Source organism: Zea mays, chromosome 5 (assembly GCF_902167145.1).
Source record: "Zea mays cultivar B73 chromosome 5, Zm-B73-REFERENCE-NAM-5.0, whole genome shotgun sequence".
NCBI classification, from domain to species: Eukaryota; Viridiplantae; Streptophyta; class Magnoliopsida; order Poales; family Poaceae; genus Zea; species Zea mays.
The window spans coordinates 218224760-218242891 of NC_050100.1; the positions used below are offsets into that span (position 1 = coordinate 218224760).

Below are 18132 nucleotides of genomic sequence, written 5' to 3' on the forward strand. Positions count from 1 at the left end.
TGGTGGTTTGCCTAATGGGACGGAAAGTAAAGGTGTATGTTTGGAAATGTGAGGGTAGCGTAGGGGGATCTTACTATACTTCTTGCGCTCTTGGCGCTTAGAAGTGACGGAGGGCGCATCGGAGTCGGAGGTCGATGTTGATGAAGTGTCGGTCTCGTAGTAGACCACCTTCCTCATCCTCTTGTGCTTGTCGCCTTTCCGACGCGGCTTGTGGGAAGAAGATTTTTCCTTCTTCTCTTTGTGGTGAGAAGAGGAAGACCTTTTCTCCTTCCGTTTGGAGGAGTCCTTCTTCTTCTCCTTCCTTTTGGTGCGGGACTCTTCCGATGAAGTGCTCCCGTGGCTTGTAGTGGGCTTTTCGCCGGTCTCCATCTCCTTCTTGGCGTGATCTCCCGACATCACTTCGAGCGGTTAGGCTCTAATGAAGCACCGGGCTCCGATACCAATTGATAGTCGCCTAGAGGGGGGGGTGAATAGGGCGAAACTGAAATTTACAAATATAAACACAACTACAAGCCGGGGTTAGCGTTAGTAATAAGAAACGAGTCCGCGAGAGAGGGCGCAAAACAAATCCCAAGCGAATAAGCAAGTGAGACACGGAGATTTGTTTTCCCGAGGTTCGGTTCTTGCAAACCTACTCCCCGTTGAGGAGGCCACAAAGGCCGGGTCTCTTTCAACCCTTCCCTCTCTCAAACGATCCACGGATCGAGTGAGCTTTCTCTTCTCAATCACTTGGAACACAAAGTTCCTACAAGGACCACCACAAGTTTGGTGTCTCTTGCCTCAATTACAAGTGAGTTTGATTGCAAAGAAAAGATCAAGAAAGTAGAAAGCAATGAAAGCGATCCAAGCGCAAGAGCTCAAAAGAACACAAGCAAATCACTCTCTCTAGTCACTATGGCGTTGAGTGGAATTTGAAGAGGATTTGATCTATTTGGTGTGTCTAGAATTGAATGCTAGAGCTCTTGTAGTAGTTGGGGAGTGGAAAACTTGGATGCAATGAATGATGGGGTGGTTGGGGTATTTATAGCCCCAACCACCAAAAGTGGCCGTTGGGAAGCTGTCTGTTCGATAGCGCACCGGACAGTCCGGTGCACACCGGACAGTCCGGTGCCCCCTGCCACGTCATTACTGTCGTTGGATTCTGACCGTTGGAGCTCCTGACTTGTGGGCCCGCCTAGGTGTCCGGTGCACACCGGACAGGTACTGTTTGTTGTCCAGTGTGCCAGTATGGGCGCGCCTGACGTCTGCGCGCGCAGAGCGCGCATTTAATGCGCGGCAGAGAGCCGTTGGCGCGGAGATAGCCGTTGCTCCGGAGTCGCACCGGACAGTCCGGTGCACACCGGACAGTCCGGTGAATTATAGTGGACGAGCCGTTGGAGTTTCCCGACGCTGGCGAGTTCCTGAGGCCGACCTCCCTTGGCGCACCGGACACTGTCCGGTGTACACCGGACAGTCCGGTGAATTATAGCCGAGTCGCCTCTGGAAATTCCCGAAGGTAGCGAGTTTGAGTCTGAGTCCCCCTGGTGCACCGGACATGTCCGGTGGCACACCGGACAGTCCGGTGCGCCAGACCAGGGGTGCCTTCGGTTGCCCCTTTGCTCCTATGTTGAATCCAAAACTTGGTCTTTTTATTTGCTGAGTGTGAACCTTTTTCACCTGTATAATCTATACACTTGGGCAAACTAGTTAGTCCAAGGATTTGTGTTGTGCAATTCAACCACCAAAATTATATAGGAACTAGGTGTAAGCCTAATTCCCTTTCAACTCTCTTCATTTGCTTGCGATTTGTTTTGCGTCCTCTCTCTCGGACTCGTTATTATTTCTAACGCTAACCCGGCTTGTAGTTGTGTTTATATTTGTAAATTTCAGTTTTGCCCTATTCACCCCCCCCTCTAGGCGACTATCAGTTAGCCTCAAATTTTTGGAGCATAAGCGTGGGTTCAAGTGCCCGTCCTGTACTATTTTTTGCACGGTGGCTGCGCGAGCGGGGTCGGACGCTGAGCAGGCGCAATAGCTAGCTACATGTGGTCCTTTTAATTCTTCAACAGGAGGAATTGTATGTCACAATTTAATATTACCATGCTTAAGTAACCCATCAAATATTTTATCACACTTAGCAATATTAAATATGAACTTAACTTTCTCCTTTTGTGCCGAGTGCGGGTTAGAGCGAGCAGAAGATTTGGCCTTAGCATGCCAAACAAGCTCAACAACGTGTAACCTTTTTGACTCCTGGGGCTTAGGTGGTCGACCTTGTTTGTACCAGCCTTCTGTACTAGGCCGATCATAGGTGGATTCCAGTGCTCCGGACGGTCCAACCTGTGTAGTTGGACGGTCTGGTACTATTCCCGGACTGTCCGATCGCGCCGGACATCGTCTGCAGCCTTTGTGATAGGCTCTGTGTGACTATGGACGGTCCGGCGTAGGGTGCCGAACGGTCTGACGGAGGACGGACGGTCCGAGATCATGTGCAGACGGTCCGGCCGTGCTCAGAGTCGACCCATCGTTTAGCGAAGATGGCGGTGACGGTCGTCCTGGATATGAGTCCATCGACATACCAGAATATGGCTAGGGAAACCCATTTGTTGTCAATGTATTATGCGCAATTGTTTTGGTGCCCAATTTATGTGATAAAAAACTAGGCATGTGAGTTTTTTCTAATGCACATGTCATGCTTTTAATCCGATTATAAAAAAATGAATAGATTGAATATCATCGGCTTACCTGGCATCACATAGCGTGGGGAGCTGCTGCAACACAACTGACATATAATCGATGTTTATTTCCTTCTCCCGGACAACCTTCTGGTGGCAATCTATCCTAAAGTAGGAGAGGAACCATTTCTTCACCACCGTAAGCGCCTGATCTCGCTGTCGTTGGATCTCCTTGTCCATCTTCATGTCATCTTTTATTTTTTATGCTCTACAGCCGACAAATTAGTCAGCCTTGTGTCGCTGCTTGGAGAAGCAGTGTTGAGATCTTTCGAATCAGTCATATAAGCCTGATTTTGTAGATCTGCAACCTTGTTCCCCATCGAAGTCGCCAAAAAAGTGTGTTGGCGGGCGCCGATCTGGGCAGCGCCAATCACTATGGGTGTACAGTCTGGTGGTGTCCTCTGTGGTATCCCTTCATATATATAGGAGGAGATCTAGACCTGTTTCTAAACAGTAGCTAACAAATCTTACGTAATCTATACTACCTATTAAGACTCTAAGGGGTAGGCTGCCCCATTCCTGGTTCTGCCATTCCCATTCCGAACTCTTGTGTGTTTTCATTCTCATTCCCCCCGCACTGTCTTTCTCATTTCCTCTCCCCGCAAAGCTCATTCCCATTCCCACGTGCATCCCACGCCTATCTAAAATTAAATTAAAAAAACACAAATATGGCCCTAAGGGATTCGAATATGGCCCTAATGGGATTCGAACCCACGACCTCTCAAGTAAATGTGCTTGTAGCTACCACTACACCACATGTGTGTTTATGTTAATATTTGTTACAGTAAAAATATCTACTATATCTCTCCCAAAGCCCACCTGCTACCCTTACACAATGTGTATTAGTAGATAATTATCAACGAGATTCCCGAATTATATTTTTGGATGGAGAGAGTAGTATTTAAAGAAGAGCCTTGCATGCAACTTCTTTTGTTTGAATAAGTTTTCAACTTAAATTTCTTTTTTATATGTGTGACATTTATTCTCCGTAATATTTTGTCCATGGATCTGACTTGTGAGTCATTTTTATAAACTAACGCCAAAGATGAATCCATGTTTCTTACTTGGAAACCCCAAACAAACACCACTGGCAGGAGGCGCTCGCGTTGGCGTCGCTCATCGACGATGAGAAGAAGCTTGGCAACTGCCAGTTCGACCTCTGGAAGCAGTCCTACTTGGCCGCATGCGTCGCTATGTTCGGCAAGCTCCGGCGCAGCCGTCGCTTGGACGCGGTCCAGAGCGGCTACACCGCTGTCCATATTCAAACGAGGGACCTCATAGTCGTTGCCAACGCCGGCGACTCTCGGGTTGTTCTGGGCACCGCATCCGACGACGGCGCTGTCACGCCATCTAGCTCATCATCCACCTGAAGCTCAACCAGCCACGTAAGTCGCTACTGACCGGCCATAAATTCTTGTGCGCTGGGACGACGGTTGTTGTTGATGTTGTGTGAGTGTCCTAGAACAAGATGTATGTAGAGGAGTAGCACATCTGGAGGTGCAACGGCTAGGTGTACTACCTCGCTGATGAGCCCGGGGTGCACTTCGTTTAGCAGCCCAGCCAAAAGTCATCGGTACTCGCCATGTCACGCGCGTTCGACGACTACTATATCAAAGACTGTGGCGTCATCTTAGCGACAGAGGTGACGCAGAGGAGGACCGACAACAATGACCACTTGCCATCGCCGAGGTAGCTTTTGTGCTGGCCTGCCTTTAATTCTATTCACAAACGCACACACTTGCCTTTTTATTTAAGCAAACATGTATGGTTGTGCGTGCCTGATGACTGACGATGTACGAGGGAACTTCTATCGATAGGTGTAGCACGTGCTCTCCAATGATGAGACCATGCAAATCATGGTATATATCGAAGTCTGTATGATACTGATGGTTGTAATGTAGTAGTGAAACAGTTAAATTAAAATAACAAAATTTATATATGGCTAGGATCACAAATGAATTATGAAACATTTTCTTATAACAATATAAGACACATTATATATATAAGTTATCATGGTATTGTGTGTTTCCGTTGCAACGCACGGGGCACTCATCTAGTTAAATGAATAACAATGCACAAAATAAGGATAATTGTCCGAATTGATCCGACAGCGGGGGCGCTATGACCGGACCCAACACCATGTATGTAATCGACATATGGCCCCTTGGGCCGTTGAGGGCCATTTTGAAGTCCAACCGTGGAAGTCCTGCAAAACTTGTCCCACGCGGTGAATGGCCGTACTACTTTGACTACTCCGTCTCCAACTACGAGAGATGGAGAGAGAGAGAGCACACACGACCGAGGACCCGACGGGTGGAGCATATATGAGACGCGTACGGGGGGACGGTCGCTGAGCTGAGCTCATGGTGATGGGGAGGCCAAGCAACAGCCACGGGGGCGGGGGCGACGAGGAGCGGCTGCCCCTCCGCGGCGTGCTGGAGACGTCCCCGTCCCATCACGCCGCGGTGCAGGCCAAGGACAAGGAGGCGAGGCGCGGGGGCAGCAGGCTCTGGCGCGCGTCCGTGCGCGCGGGGCTGCTGCTCTGCCTGCTGACCGTCCCGGCCGTCCTGCTGCTGCTGTGGTGGCAGGCCGACTCCTCGCCGCAGTGGGTCTTCGACTTCGAGCCACCCGAGGAAGACGACGACCAAGGTACGCGTCTACTCCCGGCGACCGTATATACAGTACTATCCATAGTTTCATACCATACGCCTTTGTTTCTCTACTCTACGCCAGACGGCGATTAGTCTGTGCCAGTTCTCGTTGTCGCCGGTTAATGGGTTGTAAGTGGTAACCCTGTCCTGATCGCTGAACCAACTGCTTCACTCCCTCATGGATGTAAAGCAATGGGCACGCAGACGCAGGATTCGCGCTCGTGCGACAGCTGTTACTTTTCCTTGTTCCGATTCCGATTCCAAAGAGACAGCGCCACAGCGGTAGCGAGCAATAGTGGAGGCAGGCACGATGCCTCCTCCTCGTCGTCGTCTCCACCTGCCGCCTGCCCCGCCACCTGTAGGGAATAGACAGGAAATTAAAGCGGGAGCGGGTCGCGCTTTGAAGGGAGTAGACAAAGAAATCAAAGCTGGAGTGGATCGAGCTTCCAAGCTTTCCTTGGAGAGTCCCTCCCCCGTCGTTGGAGGAGGGGCGTTGCGAGGAGAGATTGGATCGAACCAGCAAAGCAGATTCCTTTGCCGTCCGCCTCCAGCTTATTTTATTCGGAGTGGCTCGGGCGGTGACGTGGTGTTCGGCCGGACCCGGGCCCATCAGTGGCAGCAGAATGCCTCGTGAATAGAGATGGCAATGGGACCCGATCTCCGATTACTCGCGGGGAATTCCTCTATTAGGGGACAGGGATGGGGAAGAAACTTTCCCCACGGGGATATAAACGGGGAAAATTTATCCCCCGACGGGTAAACGGGGATGGGGACGAGGAAGCATTCTCCATCCCCGTTCCCCGCGGGGACCCGTTAAACTTGCACGTGACTATGTTTTTGTGTACTAGTTAACGACAAAAATAAATAATTACTTTATCAAGAGACCACTAATTGTACAAATGTGTTCATTTTGATGTATGCATAATGATTTCTTATATCTGACAATGTGTATAAGTGACAATATTTAACATTAATAGCAAAGTACGTATGTCTTAATTGTAATTTAAACGGGGATGGGGATCCCCGTTGGGGATTTATCCCCACGGAAAACGGGGATGGGGAAGAAATGTTCCCCGCAAGCGTTCGTGGGGATCTCCGCGGGGAAGTTTTTTCGTTGCGGGGACGGGGATGGGGAGCTATTCCCCGGCGGGGAATTCCCCGTTGCCATCCCTACTCGTGAACCCATCGAGGCATCGGGCAATGAAGTTCAAAGGTGATGCGATGGATGGCCGCAGAAAATCCGAGTGGGGACGGCCGGACAGCCAATGCGCACTAGGTTCCATTGTACTTTGCCGGCTGCCCAGTGCGTCGCCGTAAGGTGGGTCCCGTAGCAAGAAGCTCGTGGTGGATGCCAGATCAAAACAAAATTGACGCTTTCCTCTTACCTATCGTGGGCAAAAGGACGATAGCAGTGTGGAACATTCACGGAAGCTATCCATGCCCCCACACCCTCGGGTGTCAACGCTCCAGAGCGAGGGTAATGAAAGGTTCTCCATTTCAAATTTAAATCAATTTACATGGGGCTCTATGGATTGTAGCCCGTTTCAAATGAAACACCAACGTAGGTGAGGTCCATCCAATCCTTTGGATGGTAGAATATCGTTTTTTTCTAAAACATTAGAGTAGTAAATTTCCTTCAGACCGTTAGCCTAGCTGGTTTGGTTTGGCAGCAACTTATTGGCTGAGGCCACCCGTCAAGTCTCCTTCATTATGGGGCGTGTTCGGCTGGCTACAAGCCGACACTGTTGCAGCTGTTTGGACTGCTGCAGCTGCAATCCATAGAGAGAAAAATACTGTAGAAGCCGCAGCCGCAGCCGGATTGCAGCCGCAGCAAGCCGCAGCGAACAAGCTGATGGAGGTCCACCCATCGAAAGGGTTTTGGTTTCAAAAGTGAGCTAAGCCTCCCGTGTTTTGCGTGCAGGGCAATTTGGGGCGGCTAGCCAAATTGCCCAGCCGGATGGTTCTGCAACTGAGGGCGGCTAGCCAGCGTTGAGTAGTAGTAATAGAAAAATCCGGCAGGGCAATTGGCCCCCGCATACCGGTGCTACGCCGCAGTGCTCAGCCCACTAGCCGGTAGGGTAGACACAGCTGTTTTTTTTGTCTCGCTTGCCAACTTGTTCCCACACTCTCATGGATTGATAGCAGGGTTTACAATTTTGGATTGAAATTTCCGAAATTTCTTTGATTTTGGTGGGGTATGAAAAATATATGTTTCTTAAATTAGCATTTTTAATATAAATTATATCATTTTTTGTTTTTTAAAAATCTAAATCTATTTGATTTTGACCTAGAATTTTCGAAATTTCCTGTTTTTGCTGGGTGCCGAATTTTTTTCTTTTTCGAAACTGTAAACCCGAAATTTCCTGTTTTTGCTGGGTGCCGAATTTTTTTCTTTTTCGAAACTGTAAACCCTGATTGAGAGGAAGGATGGCGATGGCCCGACTCGACGTTTCATTTGATTACTCTGCCTTGCTCCCTTGGTGCTGTCTACAAGAAGCAGGAGGATCTGCAGATTTTGGAGGATCTAATCTAGTCCTTTCTCACGAGGAATGCTGCTGTCGTGTTATTCTGTATAAATTACCCAGCATGTTTAAACGATTTTTCCTGTTTTGAGCGGGATAGGAAGGGAATTTATTCATCAAGACATTGAACAAACTCAGCGTGTTTTTCTAGATCGTGTTGACTGCTTGTAGCCGTAGTGCTCCACTTCGCCTCTGGCATTGGCAGCACCCATGTGCCAACACTATGTTCTTCCATGTTAGTTCTTTCATGATGGTGAACTACAAGGTGCAGTTGACTGACCCAAAACTCTTTGTATTCTTTCAGATATACAAGACGACATGTCAGACGATCTATCTCCGTCGCCGCAAATAGAGTACGATCGTCTTCTGGGCGGCCTTCTCGTCGAGGGTTTTGACGACAAATCATGCAGAAGCAGGTACCGTTTCGCACGCTACCACAGTTCACCGAGCATACCTTCTCCGTACCTCATAGAGAGGCTAAGGAAACAAGAAGCTCTGCAGAAGAAGTGCGGCCCAGGCACCAGAGCATACAGGGAAGCTTCGAAGCAGCTGAAATCCGGTCAGAGCATGAGCATCAACGCCACAGACGACTGCAACTACCTGTTCCTTATCATCCACGCCGGCTTAGGGAACCGGATGCTCGAGATCACTTCGGCGTTCCTCTACGCGCTGCTCACGAACCGGATCTTGCTCCTGGACCGTTACAAGGAGATCGCGGATCTTTTCTGCGAGCCCTTTCCTGGAACGTCGTGGCTGGTTCCTTCGGACTTCCCTCTGAACGACGACGAGTTCGGCCAGAGCAGCGCTGAGAGCTACGGCAACATGCTGCAGAACAAGGCTTTCGGTGGTGGTACGGACCGATCTTTGGTTGGCAACAGACTCCCTCCCTATGTGTACCTCCACCTGGACGGCAACTATGGTTTCCACGACAAACTCTTCTTCTGCGAGGACGACCAGCAGTTCCTGCGAGGTGTTCCGTGGCTGGTCATGAGGACGGACATGTACTTCGTGCCGTCCCTGTTCCTCGTTCCAGCTTTCCAGGACGAGCTCGGCAGGCTGTTTCCTGAGAAAGACACCGTCTTCCATCACTTGGCGCGCTATCTTTTCCATCCGACAAATGGCGTCTGGTATTCGGTTACAAGATGCTTCAGGTCCTACCTGGCCAAAGCGGAAAAAAGGGTGGGAATTCAGATCAGGATATATGAAACCAAAGGTATCTTGCAGAGAAACGGCCCGTTCCCACACATTCTGAACCAGATCCTCTCGTGTGCTCAAAACGAGAAGCTGCTTCCAGAAATCAGTATGGCAGAGGGAGCAGCCGATGGGACTCGGAATAACCGAACAGCAGCCGGGAGTGGGACTCGGAACAACCGGACGATCGCTGTTCTAACGACTTCTCTGAGCGCTTGGTACAGCGAGCAGATCCAGGAGAAGTACGACGAGCAGTCGGCTGTTGATGGCGTGTCTGTCAGAGTGTTCCAGCCGAGCCACGAGGAGTACCAGAGGTCGAGGAACAAGGGGCACAACATGAAGGCGCTTGCTGAGATCTACCTATTGAGCATGACCGACGTGCTGATCACCAGTGGCTTTTCCACGTTCGGGTACGCTGCTCAGGGGCTCGCCGGCCTGAAGCCGTGGATCATGCTTAAGTCGGAGAACCACGTGACGCCAGACCCACCGTGCGTCCGCGCCATGTCCATCGAGCCGTGCTTCCATCAAGCTCCCTTCTACGACTGCAAGGCGAGGAAGGACACCGATTTGGGCAAGGTAGTGCCTTACGTGAGGCACTGCGAGGACGTGAGCTGGGGGCTCAAGATTGTAGATCAAACTCATTTGTAGTGTAGCTGTAATCTGGTCAGGACTCACGGCAGACTTGCTTGCTAACTAGGGCAGAACTATTGTTATTCTTATTCTTAATCTGCGAAACACAAAGGAACCATACAAAATGTATTCTTTCCCTCCTGTATTTGATCCAAGTGTAGATAGTTGATAGACAGATCCATTAATCTGTTCATCCTCTGATGTCAAAAGGAAGAGAAACATGTTTACTATATATCATCGCTCATTTGGCCGATTCGTTGACATGCATTGCTGCATGGCTGCCGAGGTGAGTTCCATGCTGCTGTGCTTTATTTCTCGTGGCAGTAGGCAATACAGCTGCATAAGGATTTGGGGGCTACACAAAAGCTTCGGCAGATCACAATGCCAGTGCTTGTGTTGTGAGAGATGTCCGCCATTGCATAGTTGCGTAGGGCCGTAGAGATGTGCTTATTACACAAAAATGATATACTACAATAGAAATTAATGATTTGTAAAAACAATAATATACTTACAATAGTCGATGGTACAATAACATTGCCTAGAGCCATTTTAAAATTTAGGCACAAAAAATATAGGAAAGTGATAAAAAAGTCTATCTCTAAAAAGCGGATCCAAATAGACAATGCGCCCCAAAGCTGCCATGAAGCACGCGATTCGCAGTCAAATACGCCCTAAAGCGGAAGAGTAAAGCTCTATTTAATCCTATTTAGATCACTTTAGCTTTATTTAAAAGGTCTAAAGTATTATCTCAAGTCTAAACTACTTCGCAAAACTTTAGGTCACGACAAAGTAAACTAAAATAGTGTAAAGCTTTTACTCATCTAGAGAATCCAAACATCCGGTTGGCCAGCAGACAGCTCAAAAGTGCTCTACGGCTCTAACTAGCACGATCGCGCCCAGCGAAGCCAGGAACCCCGCGTCGGATCCAAGGTGCCGTTTGGTTCACGAAATGTAACGTAAATGGTAATGATAATGATTTACACTCGAATACCGGCGGTAACAAATTTGAATAAGGTGTTATGTATTTATAGTGTTGTTCCATTACGGTTGGACTTAAACAAAGATGATTTAACGTTATCGGTTACCCATTGCGTTACCAATATGTGAACCAAACGACACCAATGTCCTCACGGCACCGACGACAAGACTGCGCAACAGGCGAAACCCCCACGTCCGATGTCCTCACGCCGAGGTGCTCCAGTACCACCGACAACGTCGTGCCGAGGACGCCCCCACTCGCCACCGTGCCGTCACGTCGCCACTATAGTTATAGGGAGCCCCACCGTTTTTTCACCTGAAACGCATCGAAAACCCCTGTGCCACTCGTCCCCCATCACGTGCTCGGCCTCGTAAACGTCCTCTATTTCAGTCGCGCGGGCCCGTCGGCCGTATCCGAACCGAACTAATCTATCGTGGCGTGGCACGACGCTCACGTCGCGAACGCGACCGCGGGCACCTGCGGAAGGGCAGGGAGAACTGAAGAACCCTGCGGCTCGGCTCCGCCGTCACGCCACATGGACATCAAGGAGCGGATCCGCCGCTCGCCGCCGTCGTCGCCGCAGGCTGTGGGGGAGGCGGCGGCGTCCGCGCCCGGACACCCGCGCGGGAGGAAGGCCCGGGTCGCGGTGCTTCCCCTGTCAGTCGCCTGCGGGGTCACGCTGTTGTTGCTCGCGGGCGTCTCCGCCGCGAGGAGGGGTGCCCAATTCTCCGGCGCGGATCCTACCACTCTCTCCGGCAACGACGATCGTGGCGGCTTTGAACAGGCCGGGCCGCGCGATGGTACGTAAACTACATGCGCGAGGTCCTCGGTTGGACAGTTTCCGTTTGGACTTTGATTGTTTGGCACCGCCATCTGATCGCATTTCTGAAATTCTCCGAGTGCGTTGTGCGGGTGTCGATGTGACGTCTTGTCTAGGAGTTAGTACATCCTTTGAAGAACTTACCGGTCATTTGTTTCCCCTGCAAGTACAACTACATGTGTTGTTTTTTTCCTACATGGTAGGCCAGTCACAATTTAGCTTTTAGTGAGTGATGCGAAGTGGATATCGATCTCTGTGGAGGGATAGTAACTGTCACTGAAAATGTTTGTGACTTCTCACGGTAGAACTTTTAGACGCAGTGGTCTTTGGCTGACGGTTGCAATACGATCTCACCACTCGCTGCAAGTGATGTTTTGGACATTTGATTTGCACTAGGTATTCTTAGGCCAACTCCAGCAAACCGTGCAAACGGACAAGCAAAAAACTGTTTTATATTACCGATTGAAATTTGAAATATGAAGTGAAATACAAAGTGAAATAGGTAGTCTGCTAGATATAGCATTAGAACGAATCTCCCCACAAGCATTATATAGAATATTTTATGTATATTATACCTAGTATTCTTCTTCTATCGAAAAAACCTTTTACAATAGAATCGTCATAAAAATAATAATTGTATTATAAAAACTAGACTACTGCCTCTAATTTTTACACATGAATGGGTTTAGGACTGACACATCATATTAATAAGAGTGTATCTTGACTTAGACCTATCTTCGGTCTAAATTAAATCAACATAAGTGAAATGTAGTTCTTTTCGTTCTGCAAGAGTTTACTATGAAACTTTATACATTTCAAATTTTATAGAATGATTTTTTGGAGGTCATTATCCTGATTACGCCAAACATTGAATAACTTGGATATTTACCTTATCAACTAGCAAACTCTTGGAAAATATTTATTCAAAATATTTTGAATAAACATCCAAAAATGTTTATTAAAAAATGTACAATTTCAAGTCATGCTTAAACAACCTTAAGTGATAAAACAAATCATAACAAAATAAATGATAATTCACATTTTTTCTGAATAAGACGATTAATCAAAGTTTTCAAAAAAGTCAACGGCGTCATATATTTAAGAATGGAGGTAGTATCACCTGGTACTTTTTTTTGTAGGTGGTACACTGTTTAGCATCTCTGTGATAAAATATTATGTTACGCTTTGCTATTTATGCTGTGAAAAGGGTTTCATTTAAATTTTGCCATTATGCTGTTCATGGAAGCATAGTTTGTTTTTGTTTTTTTGAACTGATAATTGAAGTTAACAATTCACTGTTGCCTCACTTTTCTTTCTATTTCTTTTCTGAGAATATCCACGACCTCACATATGTATACGTCATGAATGTAACATAATGGAAGAACGAAAAGTACCATTTGTCTTGCACAGAATGAAGTCAAATTATTCCATTTCCATCTGAACTCTGATATAAAACTATTCACCTTCTGTGTTCCAGGAGAGCATGCAACTACGGTGTCTTCCAAAGTTCAAAGGGACAAACTAATTGGTGGCTTGTTAGCTCCTGGTTTTGATGAACAGTCATGTCTAAGTAGATACCAATCAGCATTGTATCGTAAAGAGTCGCCCCATTTAGTATCAACCTACCTTTTGGAAAGACTGAGAGAACATGAGGTTCTCCAGAAGAAATGTGGCCCATATACAGACTCATACAAGAAAGCTATTGAGCAACTGAATTCTGGTCAGGATATAATGGTTGGAGATTGCAACTATTTGGTGTGGGTATCTTATAGTGGTCTTGGTAACAGGATCTTGACTATTGCCTCAGCATTTCTCTATGCCATCCTTACAAACAGAGTTCTACTTGTAGATGGAGATAAAGGCACTGCAGATCTTTTCTGTGAACCATTCCCTGAAACTTCATGGGTATTACCGCCGGATTTCCCTATTACTAAATTTAAGAACTTCAGTATTGGCTCCCCTGAGAGTTACGGAAACATGGCGAAAACTGAAGCTATTCATTCTGATGGTTCTTTTAAGGGTCCTAAACCTGCCTTTCTATATCTTCACCTGGCTCATGACTATGATGATCATGATAAGCTTTTTTTCTGTGAACATAGTCAGCAACATCTCCAGAAGATCCCATGGCTGATCTTAAGATCCGATAATTACTTTGTACCTTCGCTTTTTCTGATCTCATCATACCAAGAGGAGCTCACGAGGCTGTTTCCGCAGAAAGATGTTGTCTTCCATCACTTGGGACGTTACTTGTTCCACCCTACCAATGCTGTGTGGGGCTTGATTACAAGGTACTATGATTCTTATCTTGCCAGAGCTGACGAGAAGTTAGGTATCCAGATCAGAGTCTTCGATACTGAAACCGGTCCATTTCAGCATGTCTTGGATCAGGTCCTTCATTGCACACTGAAGGAAAAATTACTACCAGAGATCAACGCGCAACAGCCAATTATCTCGACAGGGAACATCAAGTCTAAAGTTGTTCTGATTACTTCTTTGAACTCAGGATACTACGAAAGGATCAGGAACATGTACTGGGAACATCCGACTGAGAATGGTGAGATGATTAGCTTCCATCAGCCAAGCCACGAGGAGCACCAGGATTCAGACAAGACAATGCATAACATGAAAGCATGGGCAGAGATTTATCTGCTGAGCTTATCTGATGCTATGGTAACAAGTGCATGGTCAACTTTTGGATATGTAGCTCAGGGTCTGAGTGGTTCGAAGACGTGGCTTCTGTTCAAGCCTGAAAATCGCACTGCGCCTAATCCACCTTGCCGTCAGGTCATGTCTATAGAACCGTGCTTTCATGCTCCGCCTTTCTATGATTGCAAAACTAGGAAGGGAACTGACACAGGGAAGCTTGTTCCACATGTAAGACACTGTGAAGATATGAGCTGGGGGCTCAAGCTAGTTGATACAGGTGAGCTGTAGATAACCAGATGCGGTGTTTTTTTTCCTTTGTATAATTCATATATGTACAGTAGAACCGAATGCTTTGTGCTGTGGATTTTTCAGGTACATAGGTTCAGGTTTGTATTTATATTGAAGGCAAGGTTTGAGCGACACAGTTAATACAAAATGGCATAGGGGTGTTTGTTTGGGATTATATAATCTGGCTAGATTATAATTCCAAACAAACACGTATGCTGACTGTGGTCAGGTAAGTTTAGCGCAACTATAACGGTTCTGTCCGTACGAATTATATGTGTCTCTTATAACATGTGTTCACGCAATTATAGCATGCTTGAACTGGGCAAAAGTCGACCAAGAAAATAAAAAGTGAGCAAATATACTGAGGACTACGATCAATCGCCAAAGAACGATAAGCTGTACTAATTTCCTTCTCCCCCCCTGTCATTAGGAGCTATTAATACAGTTCGTCAGTTATTGAAGTTTTTACTCACTGTTCATGACAAAAATTCGCAAGGAGCACATTCGGGTTAAGGGATAACTCTAGAGCATCGGACTAATCTATGAAACTATCTGTTGAAAACACGAAGGAAAGAAGATCAGTGTCAGACATGACAAGACGAAGTCTGATTGCTTTCAAAGCTACCTTCACGAAAGGAGGAATCAGAAGGGGATACTAGAGAAGAAAAGACATATATGGAATGTCTCTACCATAAAAGACATAATTAAACATCTTCGCTTACATAGAGCTACTTGTATAATAGGATGTATATTCTTATAACTCCATATAAAAATTTACATTGACATAGTCCTATAAATAGGTAAATAGTGCCAGCGCTACAGGGATCGACCATTGGTAACCTAGCACTTGTAGCATCTTCTCCGGACGGAGCTTCCATAAGTATAACGACACAAATCTTTGATATATTTCATTAATATGAATTGTTGTTTCAAAATGATCAGAGAGGAACTTTGTTGTCCATATGAATAAATGGAACTTATTGATTGCACGAAGTACGCTTCATCTCACATCATAGCGTATCTGAGTTTGCTATAGATTACACTATCTCATTGAATTGATTGAACGCTTCCCTAACCTTCCTTCCCCTATTCGGTGGGGAGAAGGACGTAAATCAATAATCATGTTGTTCTGTTGTGTTCAAAAACATTGTGACCTTTTTGTGCCATAGCATCCGGGCATTGGGACGAGTACTTAGGAAGAGGAGAATGTGTGAATGATATTTTTGTTGAACGGGTCCGAAAGGTGTGTCAAGAGATTGTCGATGGGGCCGGCATGAGTTACGGATGCTTGCACCATGAAGCCAAGCATGGCTACCATTGCCAACCTCCCTGTGACGGTAAGAAATCACGCCATTAATTAGAAAACTTACTTATTGTAGGCTTTATTTTTCTCGCAAAATGTGCTGAGCGGAACATACCGTTCTTGATTTCTTTGAGCTTCTCGTCATGAGCATTCTCTATATCCTTTGCGAGTCCTAGTGGATTGAACAGTGGACCCCCGGGGTAGCTGTCCGAATTTAATAGAAGATGTAATGGGCGTTAGCTAAGGTTTGTCAGGTGAAATTTGTAGGGTATGCTTCAACGCTCACTTACCCTGGCTGTTGACCTGCGAGTGCAGCCTCTAACCCTATGAATGTCCCTTCCTCTGCTTGCGATCCTGGATTTTTGAAGTCCATGTACCTCTTGGTTTCAGCGAACCTGTCATGATATATTGGAGTTGAATTTCCATGAAATCAAATCACAGGTCACAGTTGTTTAGGTTGAGGTTTACCCCATCAAGAAGAGCTGGACGAAGAAGAGCGCCGTGGTGTTCGCGAAGTCGAATTTCGCCGCGCCTGCTTCGAACCACACGGGGAGGTCGCTGTTCCCTGATACGCGGAGCAACTGCGAAGAGCCACGAAGCAAAGCAAGGGTTAGGTCAGCCTTCTTCTCTCCAGATCATTCATTAAAGCCCATGGTTAGCAGGGCGTAAAAACAGAAGAGGGACGTGGATGAGCAAGCTTACGTCAGTGAAAAGGATGCCGGCGACCCCTGCCATGGCGAACCGGCAGTGCACGAGCTCGGCCTGAACGTACCACTTCAAGGCTTCGGGCTCCTCGCCGAGGCCCAGAGGGTCGAAGCCGAAGTCACCTGGTAGTCTGCAATCAGAGACGCCACACTGTCAACTGACCAACACCATCACCACATGCAGAAGTGATGACACCGGCAGATATCAGGGCGTCAGGTAACCGACGTGCCGTCGAGGTATGGGGGCGGGTCCAGTCCGGGCAACCAGGTCGCCCGCTGAGTGCCGGCGGCTCGGACGGCGACAACCCGAGCTCTGGGTGACGGCCGCGCGTGGTGGTGGTGTGCAGGCGTGGAAAGCGTGCGTCTGCAGCTCCAGCCCGCGACCGGCCTTGGGGAGGCGGTACGGGTACGCAGGGCGCTTCCATGGCTGCTATTGGCGGCTGTTACAGTGGACGCCATGGCTGCCGGAGATGTTTGCTTGCCGGGCAAACTACAGTCGGGGATGGGTGTTCCGTGCTTGCTCTTGTCTTTTGAGCGTGCTGGGGCAGGAAGCTCTCTCGGTTCTGGATATGGAATTAGAGGCGTTCGTTCCTTCATTCAAAAAGCTGACTGGCGGAAAAGCGCAAAAGTGTGGCTCTACGATAAGGTGAGGACTAAGGAGAACTTGGGCCACATGGGCCTGCACGAGCGCAGCTACTGCCTACCGGTTGGTGGCATTTCTTTTGTAGGCTGAGACGGGAAACAACACATGGGCCTCTACTTCTTGCTAGAGAAAATTGAAATTCATAGCATACATAACAATGAGCTAACTACAAGCTAGAAACCATATGTAGTACCCTAGTAGCATCTTTAGTTAAAATTTCTGAAATTATCAAAAAGAATGATTCTAACTCTTGCAATCAAGTCCAAGTTAAAAATATTGTTATAGAAACATGTTTGGATGAGATTGCATTAGAAAATGAATTGCTAAAGCATGAAGCGGCTCCCCTTGGTAAGGCTTTGTATGATAAAAAAGGCAAAGCTAAACAAACTCAACCTCCCAAAATAACATCACTACGAGAGTAAACAAGCCTATGGATAGTGAAACTGTGGTTTGCTGGCTATATCACAAGAAAGGTCACAAGTCTTACCAATGCAAGGTGAAGTTCGGGGAGAATCAAAAGAAAACGCCAACAAGCAAAACCTCAAACACCTACATCAACAAGGTGGATAAAAGACCACTACACCATACATAATCAAGAAGAAGAAAATGGAAAGGTGGTAGCGATCAAGCTAACAAGCAAGCCAACAAGGGAAAGAGGGCCAAACGCATGTGGGTGCCAAAGAAGATTATCTCAACCATGAAAAACACAAAGAAGGTTTAGGTCCCGAGAGGGAAGTGAAAAGTCTGAAGGACTTCAGGAAATTTGGAGACTTAGCAAATTGGGATGTATAACATTGGATGCATCACATAGGATCAAGAATATTGCCAAGTGGATTAGTGAACACTTTGGACCCAAATTCCCCACCCATGACTAAGGTAACTAGAATTTATTGTATTTTCTTGCTTTTAGATATGCGTATCTAATTTCATTTGTTATCTAGCTTACCTTTCATGCCCAGTATTGTTTTTTGTACTCTTTTCAATTAATATGAGTTTTTCAACTAGTATTACTCATAGCATACATGCTAGGCATATCATATG

General features: G+C 47.1%; 3 protein-coding genes across 4 annotated transcripts; 2 read left to right on the forward strand and 1 right to left on the reverse strand.

The window, feature by feature from the left end:
* The first annotated feature begins 5080 nt into the window (after positions 1 to 5080).
* On the forward strand, positions 5081 to 9937 carry LOC100274441 (uncharacterized). Its single transcript, NM_001148800.1, has 2 exons — positions 5081 to 5363; positions 8192 to 9937. The coding sequence occupies exons 1-2, from the start codon at positions 5084 to 5086 to the stop codon at positions 9724 to 9726; spliced, it is 1815 nt and encodes a 604-aa protein (NP_001142272.1). The 5' UTR covers positions 5081 to 5083; the 3' UTR covers positions 9727 to 9937.
* Positions 9938 to 11042: 1105 nt separating this feature from the next.
* On the forward strand, positions 11043 to 15120 carry LOC103627780 (galactoside 2-alpha-L-fucosyltransferase). 2 transcript variants are annotated; one of them, XM_008648079.4, is made up of 3 exons: positions 11103 to 11487; positions 12985 to 14430; positions 14526 to 15120. In XM_008648079.4, the coding sequence occupies exons 1-3, from the start codon at positions 11223 to 11225 to the stop codon at positions 14531 to 14533; spliced, it is 1719 nt and encodes a 572-aa protein (XP_008646301.1). In that variant the 5' UTR covers positions 11103 to 11222; the 3' UTR covers positions 14534 to 15120. The 2 variants fall into 2 exon arrangements, with proteins under 2 accessions (XP_008646300.1, XP_008646301.1); XM_008648078.4 differs by having other exon boundaries at positions 11043 to 11487; positions 12985 to 14572.
* Positions 15121 to 15324: 204 nt separating this feature from the next.
* LOC100281795 (light harvesting complex a/b protein4) lies at positions 15325 to 16986 on the reverse strand. The gene is made up of 6 exons (NM_001154715.2): positions 16675 to 16986; positions 16447 to 16579; positions 16213 to 16325; positions 16035 to 16139; positions 15860 to 15948; positions 15325 to 15770 (listed from the first exon to the last, which is right to left on the reverse strand). The coding sequence occupies exons 1-6, from the start codon at positions 16905 to 16907 to the stop codon at positions 15634 to 15636; spliced, it is 810 nt and encodes a 269-aa protein (NP_001148187.1). The 5' UTR covers positions 16908 to 16986; the 3' UTR covers positions 15325 to 15633.
* Between the last annotated feature and the right edge of the window lie 1146 nt (positions 16987 to 18132).